Source organism: Augochlora pura, chromosome 1 (genome assembly GCF_028453695.1).
Source record: "Augochlora pura isolate Apur16 chromosome 1, APUR_v2.2.1, whole genome shotgun sequence".
In the NCBI taxonomy this organism is placed as follows: Eukaryota; Metazoa; Arthropoda; class Insecta; order Hymenoptera; family Halictidae; genus Augochlora; species Augochlora pura.
In genome coordinates, this window is record NC_135772.1 from 20,076,597 (window position 1) to 20,098,833 (window position 22,237).

General features: G+C 41.0%; 1 protein-coding gene across 1 annotated transcript in view; it reads right to left on the reverse strand.

The window, feature by feature from the left end:
* Positions 1-22,237, reverse strand: part of Nrx-1 (neurexin 1) — a 371,741-nt gene that overhangs the window by 163,166 nt on the left and 186,338 nt on the right. The window contains 2 exon segments of the mRNA XM_078182335.1: positions 1,261-1,466; positions 11,850-11,993. Coding sequence (XP_078038461.1) covers positions 1,261-1,466; positions 11,850-11,993 — 350 coding nt within the window.

Sequence of the window (22,237 nt, forward strand, 5' to 3'; positions counted from 1 at the left end):
CTCGTGTACGGCGAAAAGGATTTCCCCGTGAACTCCAGAACGGATATGTAATCTTGGACGGACGTGTAACTGCTCTTTGTGATCGTGTTCGATAATTGAATACCTTCGCCGCTGGTATATATACCTATATATATGTATAGTATATGTCTATAGGCGAGGTATTCCGGCCTCGGTACAAGCGTATTTTACAATAAAATTTAACGAGCCCGCCCTCCCCGGTGCCGATAAGTATTGACTATTGACGTGTTTTCAATTACAACGGCGGACGCTGGAGCTGGGCAGAAGACGCGCGACAGATATTGGAAAATCTATTCCGTTTTGCAATAGACGGTAAACCGAGCGACGTACTGTGCCGTTTTTTCGTCTTTGCGCGACGATGGGAACAACTGTCACGAGTTCTTTGATGTTGGGAGATAAAGAGGGTAAAGACAATCGACAGTGCGTCGATACGAAATATTACCCAGCGGTCTATGCAATGGGGAGAGCGTTTGCAGGGAAATAAGTCACGCGAGGAGTGGGGGTAGGCAACGCAGGCGCGGCGAGTACCGCAGGACGCCGTGGCGTTTCTATCCAGTGAACTTACGGTCTTATAATGTTCCGACACTTGTGACATAAACCTAATTCTTTAATTTTTCTAAATGTCAATTATGTTTTTTTGCTATATTTTTAATTATTTAATTTTGAAGCTCGCGAATCTATTCAAAATTCCTGTAAAATCGAGACATTGCCAGTGGCTTGTTAAAATTAATTTATTAACACTTTATCGACCGTAAATATTTTTATATTTTGATAGAGAAAATATACTATATAGTATATACTATATGGCATATATAATATACTAGTTTATATAATATTTGGAACCTGAAGATATTGACCAGCAGCGTCTCCTTATTTTTATCAAATACGAAGTCATATTCTATTTGTCATAATGTACAGTGTGGTCCAAAATCTCGACAAATAAAAGAATGGTAAAAACCTTGGTATATTAAATCAAGTTTGGACCACCCTGTATATAATTTCTACGCGAATTAAAAATTCCAATCAAGCGAAAAATAATCGACTGAGAAATTGTTGAAAAATTCTTGAAAAAAATGATAAAAAATTGTTTAGAAAAAAACCGTAAAAAATTGTTTGGAAAAAATGTTAAAAAATTGTTTAAAAAAATCTAGAAGCCTTCGAAAATCATTTCGATGGAACAGCGTTCGCCTATCCGCGGAATAACGTTGCTCCGGTGAGATTGAAGCGTCGCCCGTTAATTACATTAGCTTAATCGGCGTCGAAGCGAAATAAATGAATCTCGTTTACCTCTTGAACCTGCCTGTGCACGACGACCTTGTGCCACTGATTATCGTCGAATCGGACCCGGTACGGTTTTATGTGGAGATCTAATCTACCTTTAGCCAGCGACATCCCGACAGCGACGCCGCTGTCTCTCAGGGATATGGTCAGATAATCATCTCCCTTTCCTGAAACAAAAAAAAAGAATCGGGACGGTCAGTTCGGATGCCTCTAGCACCATTTCGTAATTACCTGGACCGCCCTGGAACGCGGTTTCATTATTCATAGTCTCTCCCCCTCTCTCGGCTTTGAATTTGCCAGGTAAAAAAATTGCGACAACCATCGGAGGGTATGTCAAGGTTATCTTTTCGAGGCATCTCTTTATTTACGATTTTGCAGCGCTACAGAAAAATATATTTTTGAAATAATAAATTTGTTATAAATAGTTGTATATGTTGGTGTATAATAATTATTAAGAGTGGTAGGATTTTATTTTTAATTATGATTTAGAGGTTTTTCATTGAAGTAACGACATAGTAAAAATATAGGTTTCATAAATTAATATAAATTAATATAATTGACAAATTTTCGCTACCAAATAGTAAATTTCGTAAATTCCAATTTATAAAAATTATTAAATGGAAAACTGTATTTTCATTCAACCTCTTCTTTAATATTAACATCGAACCCAACCACAAAATATTTTTGTAACAAACGATCTCAAAAAATAAAATTACTATTATTCCCATTATCTACTAAATTTCGTTGTTGAAGTATAAAAAGATCTGGAAAGAGTATTAAACAACAGCTGGCAGGTACCGCGGCAAGATTTACGGTGGCAATTACCGTTTCACCGGTGGCGTTGCCCGTAAATCGCAACCTAATTTGATGCGCCCAATGCATCAGCGCGATAATTAATTTTTCAATATGGCTAATTAATTCTGTCGCGATTGTAAAGGCAAAAAGCAGTGGACGCGCGCGCGCCTGTTATTTACACGATACGTATTGCTTGCATTTACATACGCATTATTATTCCGTGCTTATCACTGTACTGCGAAACACGTGTGTATGATAAAAATGGGCGCGTGTCATTTAAAACGGTCGACCAATTAAAATTAATATAGGACATCGATTCTCTGTGTTCGACCTGCAAAAATACGAGAGATAAACAAGTGTCAGTCTATTTTTACTTACAATTATATGGTATTTGCGTTGTGAATGATTTGGAGACGATGAGAATACATAACCTATAAAATAACTTTGACATAACCTAATGGCAAAGCGAGATATATATTATATATATAGATAAAATAATTAATGTAGTTTGATTTATGTTACTCATGGATATTTATGTTGTATTTACAATGCGTCTTAAAGACGTCCATTTTACGTCTTTTATAGGTCTGGATGGACAATGTGAGATGGACGTCTTATTCTAGACGTAAAAAGGATGTCCAATTTAGGACGCCTTTAAAACGTTTAATTAGTTTGATTAAAATAATAAATAAAATAAGATAAAATAGATTAAACCTTGAAAAGATATAAAAATTAAAAATTAACATAAAATGGACTTCTTTAAGCAGTTCAGAGCTCTTTTCATCAGTGCTCCACTTAGCTCTGTCGATCTATTTTTGATATCAATTTTGTACGTGTTTTATCGACAAGTTGTTCTACAATAATTATGTTTAAATCGCGTATACAAATGGTCCACAGCTGAAACAAGTTAATTCAACGAAACAGGCTCGATCGGTGGCACGGTTTCACCAGGATACAGTGGCTCAATGCACTGCTAGGACGTAAAGGGTGGCAAGGGTTAATCCGGTACAAGTGTAAGAGATAATCAAGCGGGATTCGTCGGTCCGGCCGTAATTATACTAAACGCGGAGAGAGTGAGAGAGATAGCGGCGCAGCGACGTGAAAACCGACGAAAAATAAAGTATCGTTTCGCGGCGTCTTAATCCCCTCTCGGATCGTTTCGGTGCTCGCCGATATACGGCCATAATCTACGGGCTTTTCAGTCCGGTCGGGTACGATAATTATTAACGACGAGCTCTCGGTCGCTTTAGCAGCGCCCCTCTCTCCACGCTGCTGCTCTCGAGAACGAAAAGCGCCGGAACTAATGGCAAAGCGGCGCACAAACGATTTATACACGTCGTTTCAAGATTTAATCCTGCCTGAAATCGATGGACGGGCGAGTGAAAAAAAAATGCGGAATACGGAGAATAAACACTCGACTGGCCGGCCTCTCTCTCTCTCTCTCTCTCTCCCTCTCTCTCTCTCTCTCGACTTGGCAACGTCAAAGCCGGGGCCGTAACCGTGTCATCGGTATCGGGGAAGATGGATTACCCACGGCAAGAAACGCTTCCTGATGTTGTTTGAGGTTAGGAAATATTCTCTTCTCGCTCTCTGGAGAGAAGTATAGAGTCGGTTTTGCACGCCGAATTCACCCGAATATATACGAATTTATACGAATTCACCCGAATTTATACGAATTTATACGAATTCACCCGAATTTATACGAATTTATACGAATTCACCCGAATTTATACGATTTATTTGGAGCGTATTTATTTTCTTTCGAATCCTAATAAGTCATTTTTTAATAAATTAATAGTGTGTCGACCCTTTGCTTGAAACATTAAAGCATTGCAGATTTTTGACCCGAAAATTGTCACTTTTTAAACGGCTGTCATTTAGTTCAAAGTTGTCGTAAATTCATGACTCTTTCCTAGATTTAAAGCTTGAAGTCTCTACTTTAAAACGCCGTATTTCAATTTTTAATACCGTTTATTTCTATAACTGTAGCAGCCTAAATCTAAGGGCAGGTCCGTGGCACCGAAAAAGCGCCGAGTTTGAGGCCCCCCATGAACTTGGGGACATTTAAAGTGCCATAACTTCGCGGGAAAAAATCGCAGCGATGTGAAACGGCCGTCAAATTGAAGAGGAAAGTTTGAATTTTACGATATTCTAAACGGCATGCCGGAGAAAAATTTTCCCTAGACCGTAGACAGCGTTGAACAGTATACTTTCTTATCACAAACATACTCTTAAACTTAGAATACTACCGTTTTAAAACGCATGGTATTAAAAATTGAAGTATGTCATTTTAAAGTAGATATTTCAAGCTTTAATCTAAAAAAAAGATCATTATTTTACGATAATTTTTAAGAAAGTTATAGCTGAGCAAAGATCGTCAATTTTTTCGAGCAAAGATTAGTGACCTCAAAATTAAAAAATCCTAATATATTAATATTTTCTTATAAAACATCCACGTACAGCTCTTCTAAATTTTCGAACCCCCTTGATCCTTACTTCCCCTTCGATCGCCCCGCCAGCGATCCATCGATCGACGCGCGAAAGGCTTACGCGCTCGGCATCGAATCGTCCCGAATTCTCGGGTTTATTAAAAACCGTCCGAGTAGAAAAGGGTCGGAAAAAGTGTGTCGGAATTTTTCATATCGGTCCGCGCATAAATATTCAAAATTCCGCGAGTTTATTGAATTCCTTTACGATCGGGGCCTCGGTGATTAGCCGCGGCGACCACTTGCATCGACGATGCTCTTGCTCCACCGCTCCGAGTGCTCGCCGATTCCTTATTTACGAATTTCATCGGCGGCTCCGCGGAATAACCGCGCGCGCGCGCGTGCGATGTAAAGCGAGCGGAATTGAAATTCGAGGGAGACGCGAAGCTTTATCGCGGAACAACGAAAGCTGGCACGTCGACGAGACGATTGGTGGAGCGCGAGCGCGATGGTCGGTTAAAATTCAGCGTTTATTCATTTATGGTAATCCGGGCGGCGCGAGCAGCGAGCGTTCAAATGCAAGGGGTCAAATAGAATGGTGGGGAAAAAAAAAGTACCGTGGCAAGAACCACCAAGGATACGGTCGCACGATGCGCGACCCCGCGCGTCCTCTTTGGATCCGCGGTGATGGGCTCGCGCGTCTTCCGCGGCGCTCGTCGCTGCGCGAATTAAACTCGACACCTGTTTGTTCACGGGGCAGAGACCACCCTCCGTGGTCTCTTGATAGGACCATCTCTCGATAGTCGGAACGGCGAACCAATTTGGTAAGTGTTCTGTGAAATTGTTACTGCGTATTCACGGTGTCCCTTTCTCGATCGCATCGACCGTGCGTCTGCCAAAAGTAAAGGGACGCGTATCCTACGGTCGCCGGAGATCCGAGTTCAGGGGTGAAACGTCCCCGTGGAAATTGCGAGCCGTTTTGCAAACTGCGATGAAAATGGCTCGAAGGGAATTTCCCATACTGTCGCTTACATTTTTATATCTATCTTTGTTTGCTCTATTTTTATTTTTATTTGTCTTATATTTATTTTTTATTTGCTTTATACTTATTTTTATTTGTTTCATATTTATTTTTATTTGTCTCATATTTATTTCTATTTGCTTTACATTTATTTCTATTCGCTTTACATTTATTTTTATTTGTCTCATATTTATTTTTCATTTGCTCTATATTTATTTTTATTTGTCTCACATTTATTTCTATTTAGGTGCAACTAGCACGCGAACACGTGTCGCGCTTCAGTTTCCATTGTGTCAAATGCACCGTCGAATTATAAAGCGTCGTTTTACACCGTTACCGCATAAATATTAACGTCGCATTAAATAGCATACCGAATTATACGTAGAAAAGGACACCGTGAGCAAATATATTATTCAATGACTCGATGCTCGATGCAAAAAGAGGAATTGACGCGTCAGCTGGCAATTAAATATAAATTACATTCTAAATTATAACGATTGCTAATTAGGACGGTGGTGACAGATTCGCGAAACAAGTCAATTTTAATGCGCCAAGGTGACAATTTATGCATATTAAACATTCTGTTCTTCCTTTGAAAATCTTGAAAATTTAATTCCGCCTTTTTTTTTAAATTCTAATTCTAAATTATTTTAATCTTAATTATTTTGAATTCTATCCTTTTTTCCCGTAAAAATTTCAATTCTAACATAATTGCTTTATAATAATAAACCAAAATATAAAATACCAAAATTTAAATATACCAAAACTTAAATGTACCAAAATAATTGCTTTCCATCAATTGCAAATTCTATCTATTTATTTATTCATTTACTAACAAAAAGACCAAGGCTTTCCAAGCACATATAATTGCTAAAATAAATACTGTTACAGCAAAGGGTTAAATGACTCCACTATTATATCACGAGAGCCTTTGATCCCGATATTCGACACTGTATCCATTTTACTCACTGCCCAGAGAATTCGAAGCTCCCTCTTCGACCAGAAGAAACAATAAACAAAGTGGCCGCAAAGATGTCGCAAGAAAAGAGAGGAAATATCTGCAAGCTCGACGATGAAGGAGAGAGGGAGATAGAGAGGGAGGGAGGAGGCTGCGGAGTGCAACGCGGACTGGAAAGTTTTCCACGCATCGAGACCGCGATCCGCAATGCTGTAATACACACACGCTCTCACATAGTTCACGTTCTACTTCGGTACATCGCATATCTGCTTGCTCCGCAGCAGTAGCCCCTGGTCGCTCATTTGTTCTCCCTGATAAGCTATACCTATGGTCCCGCCCGTTTAAATTATGCACATTTTTGCCGGGCGCGCGGAACAACGCTGTCGAGCCGTGGAACACGGGCCCGGATTTTTGTTCCCCGGGCCGGCCACTGCCTCCGCGTGGAAACACGTACAAAAGATAACTTCGGGGCCTCCGGCTCGATTGTTTTATCCTCAGGCATCGAGATATCTTCCGCCGGATTCGGAGTTATTGTACGCGATTAATAACCGTTCCTCCGTCGGCTAAATTATTGTTATTATGTTTTATTGTATCTTGCTGTGTTCTATTGTTTTATTAGGTTTTATTGTGTTTTGTTGTGTTTTATTATATTTTATTTTCTACTTTGTCGACAATTTTTAATATCGATTACATTTGCGAATAATTCCAACAAAATATCTTCCATCTCGTAAACATCAATTCAATTATTATTATCATTATTATTTCCTCTCCATAAATAATTCCCTTCTTTTACAGAACACGTGTATACTCCAAACAGAAATAATTTATTCATTATTTTGACAATTTCATCCGAACTGATCAACAAATGTTGGAATATATAAATCGTACAGTTTATATATATATATCTGAATATTCTGCAGGTACAACGCACGATGCACAACGCGGTGTATAGTTTCTGCTCGCGTCTGTCCGCGGATTCGAAAGTTATTCGAAAAACACTTCCACCGTGTTTTATTTCCGTCGACTTTACATCTCGGAAGCTATTCGGGAAGAATTTTAATTCCTGCGTGTTCCACGGATTGTCTTCGCCGCGGACGGGAGTACACTGCAGATTTTTATGCAAATTGTGAAACGGCTGCGGGAATTTCAAGGAGCAGAAGTTACGCGGAAAAGTGTCCGCCCGCCCGGCCGCGCTGGTTTTTTTCTTCGAGAGTTTCAGAAAATTCGAAGCCGGCGCGAATCTTCTGAAATTCTTCCGGTGATTACGCATTCTCTGCGCGAAATTAAAATGAGTCCGGTCTCGTCGTTGCGACGCTTGTTTTTTTGGAGAAATGTCGCGGCACGAGTGTCGACGATTTGCGGCGAATCGGATGTCTGGCAAAGGGGAGAACGGGGTGGTAATTAAAATATGGTGTTTGAGATGGAAGCACAGTGTTTAGGGCATAGTAATTGATGCTAATAAATTGTAGGCGTACGGTAACTGATTATTTTAAATTTTAGGAACACGGTAACTGAGTCTTCTAAATTTTAGGAACACGGTAACTGAGTCTTCTAAATTCTAGGAACACGGTAACCGATTCTTCTAAATTCTAGGCACACAGTAACTAGCTCCAGAACTTTCTCATTCCTCCTGCCAATATTCAACAAAAATTTATGAACCTTAAAATATTGCAATTTACAAAAATTTATAAACCTTAAAATATTGCAATCTAGAAAAATTTATAAACCCTAAACTATTACAATCTACCCTAAAAATTCCTAAACAATGACACTGAAATCGCTAAAGTAGCGTCAAACACCCCAAACTCCAAAAAAGACATGAATCTCTCATTTTAGCCTTAGGTGCACTTAAAACTCTTATAACTTTTAAACCACCAATTTCCCCGCGTTGTAACACGAATTTTTGCAATCTCCTCGACAAGATCTAGAGAAGCACACAAAAAGGGTCGAAAAATCTCCGGACCCCTAAACTAAAGTTTATCCAGCGAAGCCTGTTAACAGGGTACAGTAATTGGCTGGTTTTGCCGGGCGGGTCGTTGGATTATTTTCGGTGATAACTGTTTCGTAAACAGGGCCAGTTAAGACACCGCGGCGTCCGGCCTTGCGGGCGAGCAAGGAATTTCAATGGCCCCTTGCGGAGCCGGCGCTACGCCCGAGAAATAGAAACGAACCGCTCCATCGGCTCGTATAAATTCTCTGCGTAATGAACAGCACGCTTTTTCTCTCTCTCTCTCTCTCTCTCTCCCTCTCTCTCGCTGCGCCCATTCGTTCCTGCCTTATGCCCCATCCCCCTCCGCGCGTCCTTTTTCAAGCCTCAACCCCCTGTCCTACTTGCATTTCTCATCCGGCTGCTACGTTTCCGGCAGTTTCGCAGTTTAAGCTCGTGACCCCGTCACGGCTACTCTCTCCGCTCATTGTTCCGTGATCGTTAAATATGCCCCGCGCCGAAATTGTTTCGAGCGCCGCGAGATTTTTAGGGCCGGCTACGGGAACGACGCCACGCGACCGTTTCCCAGCTGTATCGGCGCGTACAGATCCAAGGGTAATATTTATGAATTTTTGGAATAATCGGCGAAGTTGTTGGAGTAATATCAGGGTGTCCTATGAGTCTTTAATGGCCTAATTAGGATCGGAGGATACGTCAATGCTCGCGCGTAAATCAGTTCGCGAAATCTGCTCGCGAAGACGCGCGATCGTCTCACCAATCGAGAGACGATATTATATTATAGGGTTTTATAATAAGAGCGAGTCGATTTTCAAATGGAATAAAATGGATTTAAATCACAAATATTGTTTGTCGATTTCGCATCAAAAACGGAAGAAACTCTTGAAAAACTTTTGAGAAATTTAGTATCACCCAAAAATTTAGCTCAAATTATTTTTAAAGCATAAAAGCCAAAAATTTAGTATTACCCAAAAATTTGGCTCAAATTACTTTTAAAGCATAAAAGCCAAAAATTTAGTATTACTCAAAAATTAGAGGGACACCCTAATTTATATATATATATATACGCTGTTCATAGTTGAAGGGTTAAATTCTATTGAAGGAGCAACGATACAGAATATGCAAAATTACCTCCCACGTTTTAGCTTGTCGGACGTGTTTCGAATATTTGGAACATGATCCACTAAATGTGGATGTTATTCTCGAGTTTCAAATCGCAATCAAATTCTGCCCTTCCGTTATCAATATTTAAGCGTCGAGTTACAGGCTGGCATACGATTAATGCGAATTGTCTGTATCACGTAGAAACTCATCACTGGCAAACAACTATTAATCAATTTAATTGCGAAGCCATTTTACGGACTTATTACAAAAAATATCGATAAACTTAATAAATCCTAAATTTAACGCACTTTTCTGCCAAGATAATTTTATGGAGGAAAAATTTATAAGAAGAGAAAATGAAGAATTATTAAATGCCAGAATTGATGGGGAAAATGGAAAGAAATTCTAAATAATAAAACAAGTTAGCAAAGCGAAGTTACGGAGATTACAGATCGCGTTGCGTTATCGTAATATATTTTAATTTCGATCCCTTTAACCATTTAATTTCCATTCGACTGTGAAAATCGCTTTGACGGTAGACAGTGTCCTTTCGGACGGGGCCGTTCGGACGGCCACGAATCAAATAAACATAAGGACGCCATTACCGATTAGCAGTCGCCGCGGACAATGGTACAAAGGCATAGTTCCAAGAAGGATCTAACCAGTTGGGAAGTTTCCATTCCGCGGAGGACTTTGATTTCACGGAGTAAATCACGAGTTCCACCTTTCGAGGGGACACACAAGTAGACAATGGACTTTCCTAACAATACTCGCGGATTAAAGGGAGGGGAGATTCCTTGCGCAGTTTGAATCGTATTGAGAATCCCGATCGCGTCGGCTGCGGAAATATGGATCATATTAATTTGATCTCTTCCGAACGAACCCATCTTTAAATACCTTTTTCAAAATCGGGTGAAACAGATAGTTGCAAAATAATAAAGCGAAATTAGAAATAATTGGCGTCAAATCCTCTAAATTAAAATATGGTAATTAGGTATATTATTAGTACAGTATAATATAATTATAAAATTCTGTTTATATATTTCTTATTATTTTTTATTTCTAACAGTCTATAATATAAATATTAGTTACTATCATTACTATCAAATGAATTATTATTAAAATATACTAACTTATACAAATAAATTCTAACGAACTCAACAGAAAAGCTAGAATTAATATTCGCTCTAAAATCTAAAAATTTCCAAAGAAAATAAACTAATAAAAAATATAAAAAGTAACAGGAATAATTTTGCAACGGAACGTTTCACCATAGAAAATCGCGGCGGGTATCAATTTGCAGGGACGGGGCGCGCGACGATTAATAATTTTCCGTGGCCGATCAGCGGATTCAGCAAAGTAGCGCTCGAGTTTGACGCAAAGCGTCGGTGCGACGATTAACGACGCCGCGATCGCGGCGCATAATTTCCCGGCAGAAGAGGCGGTCTCCGTTAAAGATTGATCCCGCGTTTCACGACGAGGGGTTCTCCGGTGTCTAGAAAAGCCGTCCATGGTTTATCAATTCGCCGTCCCCTGCCCGCGCACCGGCGGCTTTCGTTTCTTTTTTCCGTGACGCAGGAGACTGCAGCCGCAATGCGGCCGTCTCGCCGCGAGCATTCCGCCGCTAACCCCATGCATGTTTAATTTATATTCGAAAGTCGCGGACCGTATTGGGAACGGAGTTCATGGGTTACAACGTGCGAGGGGGGACGCAGACGAGGCCATAATGGGGCCGGTTTTATTTTTTCCATGGGAAAAATTTATCGGGATCGATGCGAGAAAGGCTTGCGTTGAATTCGGTTTTACCGGGGCGAAATGTTGCTGCTTTGTTCATGGCGCGGGCGATAATAAAGCGAGGGTGTATATAATTTATTTTAAAATATTATTTTACAATAAATGATATAGTAATAGTAATAATAGTTTCTATTAGTTAAGCAAAGTCTTGAATTTTTGGATTCAGAGGACTTCATTTCTTCGTCGACTTTTTCATTCTTTAAATTAGATTAAATTAATTAAATAGACTGCATTTCTTCCTCTATTTTTTTTACTATAAAGATTAAATTAGATTAAATTAATTAAATAGACTTCATTTCTTCGTCGACTTTTTTCATCTCCAAATTAAATTAAGTAAATTAATTCAGAGAAATTAAATGGATTTCAGAGATCCAATTTTCCATAGAATTTCGAAAAGGTTTCGTGGCCAAGGGACAGAAGGGTTAAATTAGTATGGGAATAAATAAAATTCGACGAGCGATTATATGAAGGTAAAATAGTGTATGGAATTGTTGTTGATTAGCTTACCGGAGAAAAATAAAAGTCCATTCGGTCGTCTCGTTTTAAATTGCAAGCTGATCGATTCCTGCGTGCTAGGAATTTGCTCGCCTTTCGTCAGGTCTATCGTTATGTACTCCGTTCCCTTGAAGGAGGCCTCGGAGGGTGCTTTATCTGTAACAAAGAAAATATTCGCACACGTTAATCACATAAATTACAATGTTACATAATTTTCACACAATTTTTACATAAATTTTCCATTACATGAAAAACTGAGACGGTCTGCATAAATGAATTTCTAATTACGAAGTAATGACAGCATGATACTAATGTTAATTACACGCGTGTTATGTATATATCAGACTAATTTATTTATTTCCTGGCAAATCACGACGCCCTCCACAAGAGGTTGATCCTCCCCGTGCAAATACTCCCCTCGTTGTACCTCCATCAGAATTGTGGTCCAATAGAGTCGCAATCGCAGTAGAAATTAATTAATTCATCCAGAAGCGGTCGAAACGTCGGAGCCGCGTACAGATAATTCTTTAAGCAGCTGCACGCCGATGAAATTTTTACGGCACAAACAGCGCCTTTAATAATTTAATGAAGTTCAGTGCGCGTGGCGGCGAGGTCTCTTCCGAAGGGCCGCCGGCGACGGAAGTTTAAATGGAAACACGCCCGTCGAAATTAATAAAGCCCCGGCGAAGATGCGTCGGCTTCGACTTAATTAAAAGCGGCGGAAGTCTCTCTCTCTCTCTCTCTCTCTTTTCTTCTGCGGTATTTTCTTTTTATCGGTCTCCTTTTCCGCGCCGTTTTTCGTAAACAAACCGGTGGTTTTTCAATTCGGACGCTACGCTCGCAGACGTCCGATCCCGGCGCGGGGCGCGGCTCGCCCGGCGAGACCTCCCTCTCCCTCTCTCTCTCTCTCTCTCATTATTTTCCATCGTCCCATTGTTATCGCGCGGCCAAACAAAAGTGCGCGGGGGGGTAGGCAAGGCCAGGCAAAAAGGCCATAAGACGGGCTTTAATGGCTTTGGAGCGGCGCCAAATCGCGCGGCCGCTTCGGGGTTGAATGCGCCGACGTCGTCGATTGAAATGTTCATTACCGCCGCAAATCATCCCTGCGAGATCCCCCTGGCGAAGGGCGACGCCTCCGCCACGGAGAATGCCGGCTCTCTCTCTCTCTCTCTCTATCTATCTATCTATCTCTCTCTCTCCTCGTGACGCTCGCCGACGATTTTCGTAGCTGCTTACGAGCCCGGTGATTCGATCGGGAACGATCCCGCGAGCCGAGAATTAATTGGCTCGCCCGATAAACTGCTTCGGGTAACGGCGACGAATCAAACGATCGCCGCGCTTAGTCGCTCTCTCCCCCCCTTACCGCCTTTCCTCACCTGGTTTAACCCTTCGAATCGCGATCTATTTTACGGACTGTCTCGACCAACGTTCTTGTATTTGGAGAACGCGTCGAGTGCACGTTTTAGAAGCACGTTTTCATCGCGGAATTTTCGGGCGAATTTTTGCTGGGATGTCAAAAGTAGCGATGGGTTGGAGTGACTCGCAAACATGAACAATTTTAATTCTATAGTTTTCTTTTTTTCAGTTGACTCTGGTATGCTTCGGGTATTATACAATATATTATTAATAAATAATTGCAGGTGTCTTTCGTTAAAACTACCCAACGAGAAATTAGCTTTTACTGCGACGAATATAATATTATTCGCTCTGGATCAATAGATTTATTATAATAAACAGCAGAAATGATAAATTTATTAATGAGAAATATTCGATTAAATAATGAATAAGCAATATGAAAGTCATTGTTGACTTATTAATAGCGCGAGTAATGGGTTAAGCACGCTAGAGATAATCGAATCATTTTCATCTAGCGCGATGTTTTTATGCGATCTTCGCTGAAACTTCACTAAAATTTTCCTGTGAATTTCACTGCGATTTTACTGAGAATTTTCGGACTGTAATAGAATATCTGATCGAAATAGAAAAGCTTTCGCTCCAAATTGTAAACGAAAGATCGTGATAAGATAATAAGAACAATTTGTGGTATAGATAGAAAAGTAGATCAGGAATACAGCCAGTATAATAGATTGGGGTATCTATGGCCAGTAGAATGGTACAGCTTGTCATCCGACAGGCTTAATAACGTAGTTTTGTTCGATACAATATGATAGGGCAGTTTACGGTCGCAGAAATAGAATAGGGTAGTTTAGCACTCACTTAGTAGAACGGGACAGTCTGTTCGGGCAGTAGAATGTCGGGCGAGTGGTATCGGATAGGTCTATAAGTTTCCCGATGGTCAGACAAGTGGTACGGTAAAAAAAGGTTTTACGAGTATTCGCGGAATTTTTCGAAACACCAACGCGACAAATATGCGATCAATGGGAACGCGTGTACGTAGGCGGCCTCGGTGTCGGTTTACACCGTAAAATCCGACGAGAACGACGATGTCGGTTCGATTGTTAAACAATTACGCCACTTTGCCGGATGTTCGTGACTCCGGCGAAAAGTTGCGACATTAATTAAACAAGCCGGGCGGAGGGCGGGGGTGGGGGGTTGAGGGCGATGTGTACACCCGCGGCGCGCACCGCGTTATATGCGCGCACGGGGTATTCAATTCGCGCGAAAGCGGCTTAATTACGGCGGAACGAGGCGCGTTAATTACACGATACTTACGTTCGGCGCTGGAAATTAGTATCAAATCGAATGTTCGATTTAGGGAGGTGCGAGATGCCGTGGCAAATAACCCCCTCCCGCCGAATGGAGCAAAATCGACTGCTGGCACACCAATCCGTCGGATATCGTGCAATTATGGCCGCCCTGATAAGCGGCTAGAACCGGCTACGTTGTTTTATCGCGATTCACGGAAATTAAACAATGATTACTTCTTACCGCCCTGATTTTTCGTACAACCTCGATTCTCATCGGAACACTGCACTTTTAAGTATAACAACCGTGGAAAAATGGTAAAATTATTTTTTATTAATTCTTTAATAGTATGTATTTCGACAGATTTTTAACAGATAATATAAGCGAATTTCGAAAACTTTTTAATTAGGTTTTGTTCGCGGAATAAATATCTACGATGGTACTGTGTTTTACAGGGAGATGAAAATTATTTAATAAAAAAAGAAAATAGGGGTGCAATAAATATTTTATAAATATTCCATCATATTTCTATTCTTTCTATAAAATGTAAAATAAAAATCTATAACAATACCCTACTCCGTAAAAAGATAAAATGTCAAATCTAAAATAATATAAATAAATTTTATAAAAGGACACCAACATTCGATTTTACAAAACGACGAAATATCGAATAAATCGCGTTCGAATGATTCCACCAGAAGCGAACAACCCGAAAAAATCGTAAAGTCACTCCGTTGACGGTGTGACAAGGGTTCGCAGGTTCGCGCGCGACGCGTCGGGCAAAGTTCATTGGCGCCCGTTCATCGGGTTCAAATACTTTGAAAGCAAACGAACCCGGATAAAAGTTTCGAGCATCGTAAAGTAATGAAAGAATTTAATCCCTTAATTCACTGGGCTGTCGTTTCGCTGGGAGGGTGCGGAGAGAGAGAGAGTGGCTATATCTCTCTCTCTCGCACGGGTTACTTTATCGTGATCACGAGTTACATCTTACCGGACAAATCCGTATGGACGACCCAAAGACGCGAATCCCTTTATGCAGAGGAGCGAACGATACACACCGTTTCTAATCCGTATTAATCGCCGACCATTCATTAGGAAGTCAGCGACCGGGCGGGCCCTTCTCCGCTTGCTCGCAGCAGCCTCCGCACCTGGCGCTCTCCCGCGATCAATCGGCCGCCGCGCATCCCCCATCCCCCCTACCCCTTTTACAGTAAATCTCTCGGCTAAACTCCCGGGGGTGTACGCGCCGCCGGAAGACAATGACCAAGTAAGCTTGGGCGCCGTAACGAACTGCCCTATCCTCTGTATGCTTTTCGGTCGCCGATTCGGAAAAATAGATCCGCGGCCATTGATCCCCACGCACCCACTGTTATCTCCGCCAGTATTCCGTGCTATTCGATTTATTTGGCACGGCGACCTCGAGTCACCTCTTAACCCTTGGTCGACGATGCTTTGGTTCACTCGCGACTCTCGATAAAATTTTTATGATTTTTACAAAGCTATAGGAGTGAGCCACTTTTTTAGTTTCTTAGGTTTAGCGTCAAGAAGTTAGTATTGTTGTTAGCTATTCTAAATTACGAAATTATAATAATAATGCTATAGCCGTCGAACAATTGAATTTAAAACGGGCAGATCTCCTTATTCAGTTGCCTGAGCGTTAATAAATTTTTATCCTAAGCGTTAATAAATTTTAATCCTAAGCGGTAATAAATTTTAATCCTAAGCGTTTGTGTTCCAGACTCCAAAGTCGACGTACTGCAAAGCTCAGAAACATTGTACATACACCGTCGGAGAAATCAAGGTACGTCGTGACCTATCTTCGCTCCGGGGATACGCACACGTCGTGACTGGTAATAGTAAAAAGGAGATGCTGGCTCAGCGTCCACGCTGTTCGTCCCGCAAGTGTCGAGAGCCCGGGACTCTTCGATGAAAAAGACCCGCGGACGAGGAGGGTGTCGATTGTATAAGGAAGAAGAGAGCCGTTCTAAAATATTCAAAATTATGCTTCGCTTTGAGCGTCAACGTCTCTGGGACGAATAAGGAGAGACACGGGGGTAGATTTCGTTACGACTTTCAGCGACGCCTCCATCTCTTCCGAATTTTCTTCTTAGACTAATAGCAGTACAGACTATATTATTTATAATGTAATGTAATATGGTATAGTAATAATGTAATGGAGTTTTATTACTATTAATGTAATGTTTAAAGTACAGTATACCATAATATAGTATAACATAACATAGCATAATATAATATAGTATATCATTAGTATAGCACAGCATGATATATTATAATATAGTATAGCATATAGTACAGTATAGTGATGTATACCATGCTATAATAAATCCGACATAACAATTTTCCATTTGGAAAACGAATTTTCAATTTCACCCATTTTCTGAAACCCGATCCTCGCGCGCACCGTGGCCGCCGTTATGGAATTGCATTGACAAGGATAACGAAAATAACCCGTCGCGGGGAATAAAAACTCGCGGGTGGAAGATCTTAATAAATTCCGGCCGGCTTCGAGAGGCGATCAAAACGGTATTAACTGTGTCGTTCGATCTCATCTGGCGACGTCCTCGTTCTCCTCTCGTTGTCGTCCATACGGGATTAGCCGAGTAATCTCTCGAAGAGCCTCGAGGACGGGAGTAACGAGATCCCGGGAGGTACGGAGACCTTTTCTCATCTTGGAAGAAGTCGTGTTCACCGCGTTTCTTTTCATCCGGTCCAGGCCCCCCCCTCTCCTCCACCCTCTCTATCCCTCTTTCATTCTGTCATTTTACCTCGCTCTCTTTCACTCTGTCATTTTACCTCTCGCCCTCTTTCACTCTGTCATTTTACTCTCTTTCACTCTGTCTCATTCTGTTTCTCTTGCTCTTTCATTCTATTTCATTTCGTGTCAATCTGCCTCATTCTCTCTCTCTCTCTCTGTTTTTCTTTTATTTCGTTTCTCTTTGCCTTTCATTTTTTTTTGTCTTTCTGTCTGTAATTTTCTCTATTTATTCTGACTCTCTTGTTTGATCTTTATCTTTCATTTCGTCTCATTCCGACTCTCTCGTTTTCCCTCTTTTACTCTGTCCCTCTTGTTCGCTATTTATCTTCCATTTCGTCTCATTCTGCCTCAAAAATTCTCCCTCATTCTGCCTCCAAAATTCTCCCTCATTCTGCCTCCAAAATTCTTCCTTTCTCTCTCTCTCTCTCTCTCTCTCTCACTGTCTTATTCCGTCTTTCATCCCCTTTTTCTTTTTCTCTCCTTTCCATCCTCCCTCTCTCCCTCTCTCGTTCGCCGAGGCTCTCCGCACTCGAGCACGCGCAAAAAAGTTCGTGGCCGGAATAAACTCTCTTTCCTTTTAAATACGAAGTTGCTGCTCGGTTTTCCGCGAAGACGAACGGTACACGGGAAAGAGAAGGAAGAGCGTTCCTTAATGGGACTCCGACACCGGCGGCCGGGCTTCGACCGGTTAAATGCCCCAGCTCCCTCTCTCTCTCTCTCTCTCTCTCCCTCTCTGTGTAGGAGTATACGTGGACGTTCGATAAATATTTAGGGCACTTCGGGAACTTCCGCTATTTTCGGCCGCCGCCGTTGCGCCGTCGGCTGACCGCAACGGGACTTATCGTCTCGTTAAAGGGGTTCCCAAGGCTGCCGCGATCAACCCTTTTTTTATTATCTCTTACGAGAGCCATCGACGCGAGAGTCTTGTTTGTTATTTTATTTGTCACGAAAGACGAGTAAAAATTTTTTTTTAAATCTAGAAATACGTAGAAATTTTAAATTAGATAAAATATTAATAGGTAAAAAGAAGTTTAAAGTTGCATAGAAAGTAAAAAAAAAATTAAAAATTAGATAAAGAATTACTACTGCGCCTAAATTCAAGTGAAACTTTTAAATTCCAAATAAATTCACTTTGACACTGAAATCAACTGTTAATTCAATTAAAATTTCATTAAATTTAAAAGTATAATAACCCGTATCAAGAACTCCCTTCACCCCATAGAACCACGCATGATCATCATAAAGAACTACTATTTCTCAGAATTCCACGATTTTTTGGAATTTCTCCGTTCGCGAACGCAGCGAGTTGCATCGTAAGTTTAGACAAGTAGGAAGCGCGTCAGCCTATTATCAGACTGACTTGCAACTGATAGTTCGTGATGAGATCAGTGCAACGAGGCCGCCGCCGCTCGTAGTAACAAGTAACGAGAGAGTCAGTCTAAAGCCAGACAAGCGGTAATAGACAATCTGTATTGGAAATGGATTCGATAAACTGGATCGTTTCGCAATACAATTTCCTCTCTTAACGCTGCTCGGGAAGACCGTCTTCCCCGGGATTATTATTTCGCTCGAAATAACTTGGGGAAGGAGGGGGGCACAGCCGAAAGAAAACTGGGGCCCTGCTTATGTACCTAGGTCAGTGTTTCACCTTTTCAGGTCAGACTCTTCTGAATAACCATTGACACACCTGGTTCTCTTGCTGGCGCTATTTTCAAGAATATACCTCGAACCTTGACACTTTTCTACTTTTATACGACAGTTTGTTTTTACTATTATTATCATTATTATTATTAGCATGTAATGTGCTATTAATGTATGCTGTATTAATATGTTGGGTCAATCGTACATGTTATATTAATTTACAATGTCAACAGTTTATATTATATTAATAAATGATATCAAATATCGTTTAACTCTAAATACATTTAAAATTTAAATATTGTCAGAGTCTCTTATTTTTTAAAGTCTATATATTTATAGCTTAAAAATATACATTTCAAAATATATTTAAAAACATATTTATAATCCAAAAAATATATCTATAAAAATATATTTACAGTCAAAAAATCCATCTCCAAAAATATATTTCCAACGCAAAAATAAAATTCCAAAAATATATATATATATACATATATAAAATCTCTATGACTCCGCGAATTCTGTTTGGCGGATATATTCAACAGTTTCGCCGGCACTCGGATGAAATTGAAGTTCCCCGTGGATTTTCAAATCCGACAAGTTAACAAAGCAAACTTTATATTCTTTTCACATCAAACGCCGTTCGCATGCCGGCCAGAGTGTACCGGTTCGTAACAAAGCCGATTTTCCGCGCGAAGCGGAATATATATATATATGTATGTATATTGTATGCAATTCGCGAGGAATTCATAAGCTCGAAAAATATGTTCCTACCGGGGAGGGAAGAAGTTTAAAGGAGGCGCAAGTTAATCGTCCCTAAGTAGTCTGCGTACACAGCATCAATCTACCGACGACATTATTTTCTGCTCTCGGCTTGTTAATCTCCGACGCCAGTCTCGAATATACAATATCGTCGCGAAAGGTATCCATTTTTCCATCGTGTCCAAGCGGAACACGTCGGAGCTCGTTATAATTTCATCCCTATTTTTCCGCGGGCGAGGAACGCTGTGAGAAGCTTCTAATATCGGATAAAAATCCGTCGGACGCTTATTACCGCGACGGGCGTAGAAAGCGTTGATAATCAATCGAGTTCGCCGGTAGACAATTCTATAAAACCGGTGGATAGATTTTCGCCGAGCTTGGTAGCCGAGGGTCTCCGTTGAAGCGGAAATTGTCCAGGTGCCGATGACGAAGGTAGTTGAACGGAATAAATATCAGAGAGAGAGATAGATAAAGATAGATAAAGATAGATAGATAGAGAGAGAGAGAGAGAGAGAGAGAGAGAGAGAGCCGCGCTCCCGTCTCCATTTTATTTCGCTCGCAACACCTCTCCCGCCGCCGCCACCCCGAATAAAATAAATTATCTAGAAGCTTAAGGCCGGAGCTCGTCGCGAAAACGTGGACTATATGGGGATCGATGTTACCCCGTTTAATAAATCTCGATGGCTCACCGGGGGGATAAAGGTGTACTAAAGTCGTCGTTCGATTTATTTTCTACCTCCTCCTTGTTGAATCGACCATACATCCGACGGATTATCGGGTTAATCCGCGTGTCCTTCGACAACGGAAACGAAGGAAGCCGGCCGATCCTCGGGGCGGACTTTCTCGAAAATTGATTTTCAGAGAGCGAGACGCGAGAGGAGTGGGCGCCGTCGATGCCGCGCCGATCCGTCCAAATATAAGAACGAGACGCACGGTTCCGCCGTGCAAAAATACACCGCGCCACCCCCCGGGATCCGTTACTTTATTCATGCAAGAAAAATGGTAAACGCTCCGTCGACGTTCAGTTATTTATTCGCCTAGTTACACGGGCGGGATTATTCAAGCCGGAAAACGCTGAATTTAATAATGCAAACTGCTCGTTGAATTGCTTTGCGACGTTTATTGCAGGGAGCACTGATTGATGTTACGGTGATAAATGGTTTTTTAGGAAACATTTTTACCTACTTTTTGGGGGTATATTTGGTGGACAGTTTAGTGATAGGCAAGTAGTGGAAGACAGTATGAGTCAGACAAGTAGTACGAAACAGTCTAATAAAAGCCAAGTAGAATAAGTCAGTCTATTATCAGACAAGTAGTAAAAGACAGTCGACTGCCATAAAAATATTAAAAGACGCCCTAACACTGCGCAAGCAATGAACGCTATTTTTCTCACAACAAAGTTTATGAATGCTTTACAACATATTGAAAAACATTATTCATTCCAAGCACGATGTTTCTCGTTTTCAACTGAAATATCATTTTCAAGCAGAGAATATCGTACCGCGAAAGAACGCGAAATATAAATGTGGTATTTTATAGTCTGTGAATGTTTAAGAATTTATATATGTATATATTTATTTTTCAAGTAGCCCGGGGTATATAGAAATCTTTTTAAAAGGCGTTGATTTCTCCATTCGACGTCAGGACCCGCGAATTTCGCCGGACAAAAGACCCGGAGAATTGCATAAACATTAGGCCGGTGTATATAGTTATAATGCGTGCGCCGGTTGAATATCGCGGCGCTTTCAGCGGGTCTTTGAAACGGGCTGAATGGTTCGCGCACCAGCTTCTTCCTCTTTCAGCCGACGGAGAGGAGGGCGGGCCGAGATACGCGTCGACGAAAAACCAGCGGCGAGCCCTGGCCCGCCCTAAGTAGTATCCCAAGGTCCCCCTCTCAATTTGGGGAGCGGCCGACATCAAAAGTTCCCCCGGCCCGAGAAGTTTCGCCTCTGCGAGGATCCTCCGCGCGCGACCCTCTCTCCTCGTCATTAAAAGTTCGATTCCTCTTTAGCGCCGCGACGCGACGCTACGGAAAGATTTTCGGTGCCCACTCGAGTACCTTGTCTCTTTAGACGACGCCGTGCTTCCGTCGATCCAATTACGAGCTACATGCTTGACGGCAAATTAATACGTCGGACGCCGCGAAAAATTGGGCACGTCGGCTTTTCCGGAACTTTCTGTCGCTGCTTCTTGAACTATGCGGCAACTTTCATTTCCCCTAAGTTTCCGAGAGACTCGAGTCCACTATATTCTATAAACGTTTATAATTTATTTTCGTTTGCGATGGCAAGCTTCTCTTTCGATTTTCCAAAAGTGAAATATCGTAGATGAGATAGTGTAATATAGACTGGATTTTTGTTAATTTTAGTAATTTTAAGACATATGATTTACATTAAATAATAATTAATAATACATGATATATAATTAAAGGATACAGATTATATCTACATAGCTAATATACAAATTACATAAGCAGCTTTTCTGGCCAGCCCAGAAAGCAATATTAATATTATTAATTGTCCAAAATTATTAAACATTAATATTATTAAAGCCCAAAATTGTAAAGGTTTTCAAATAA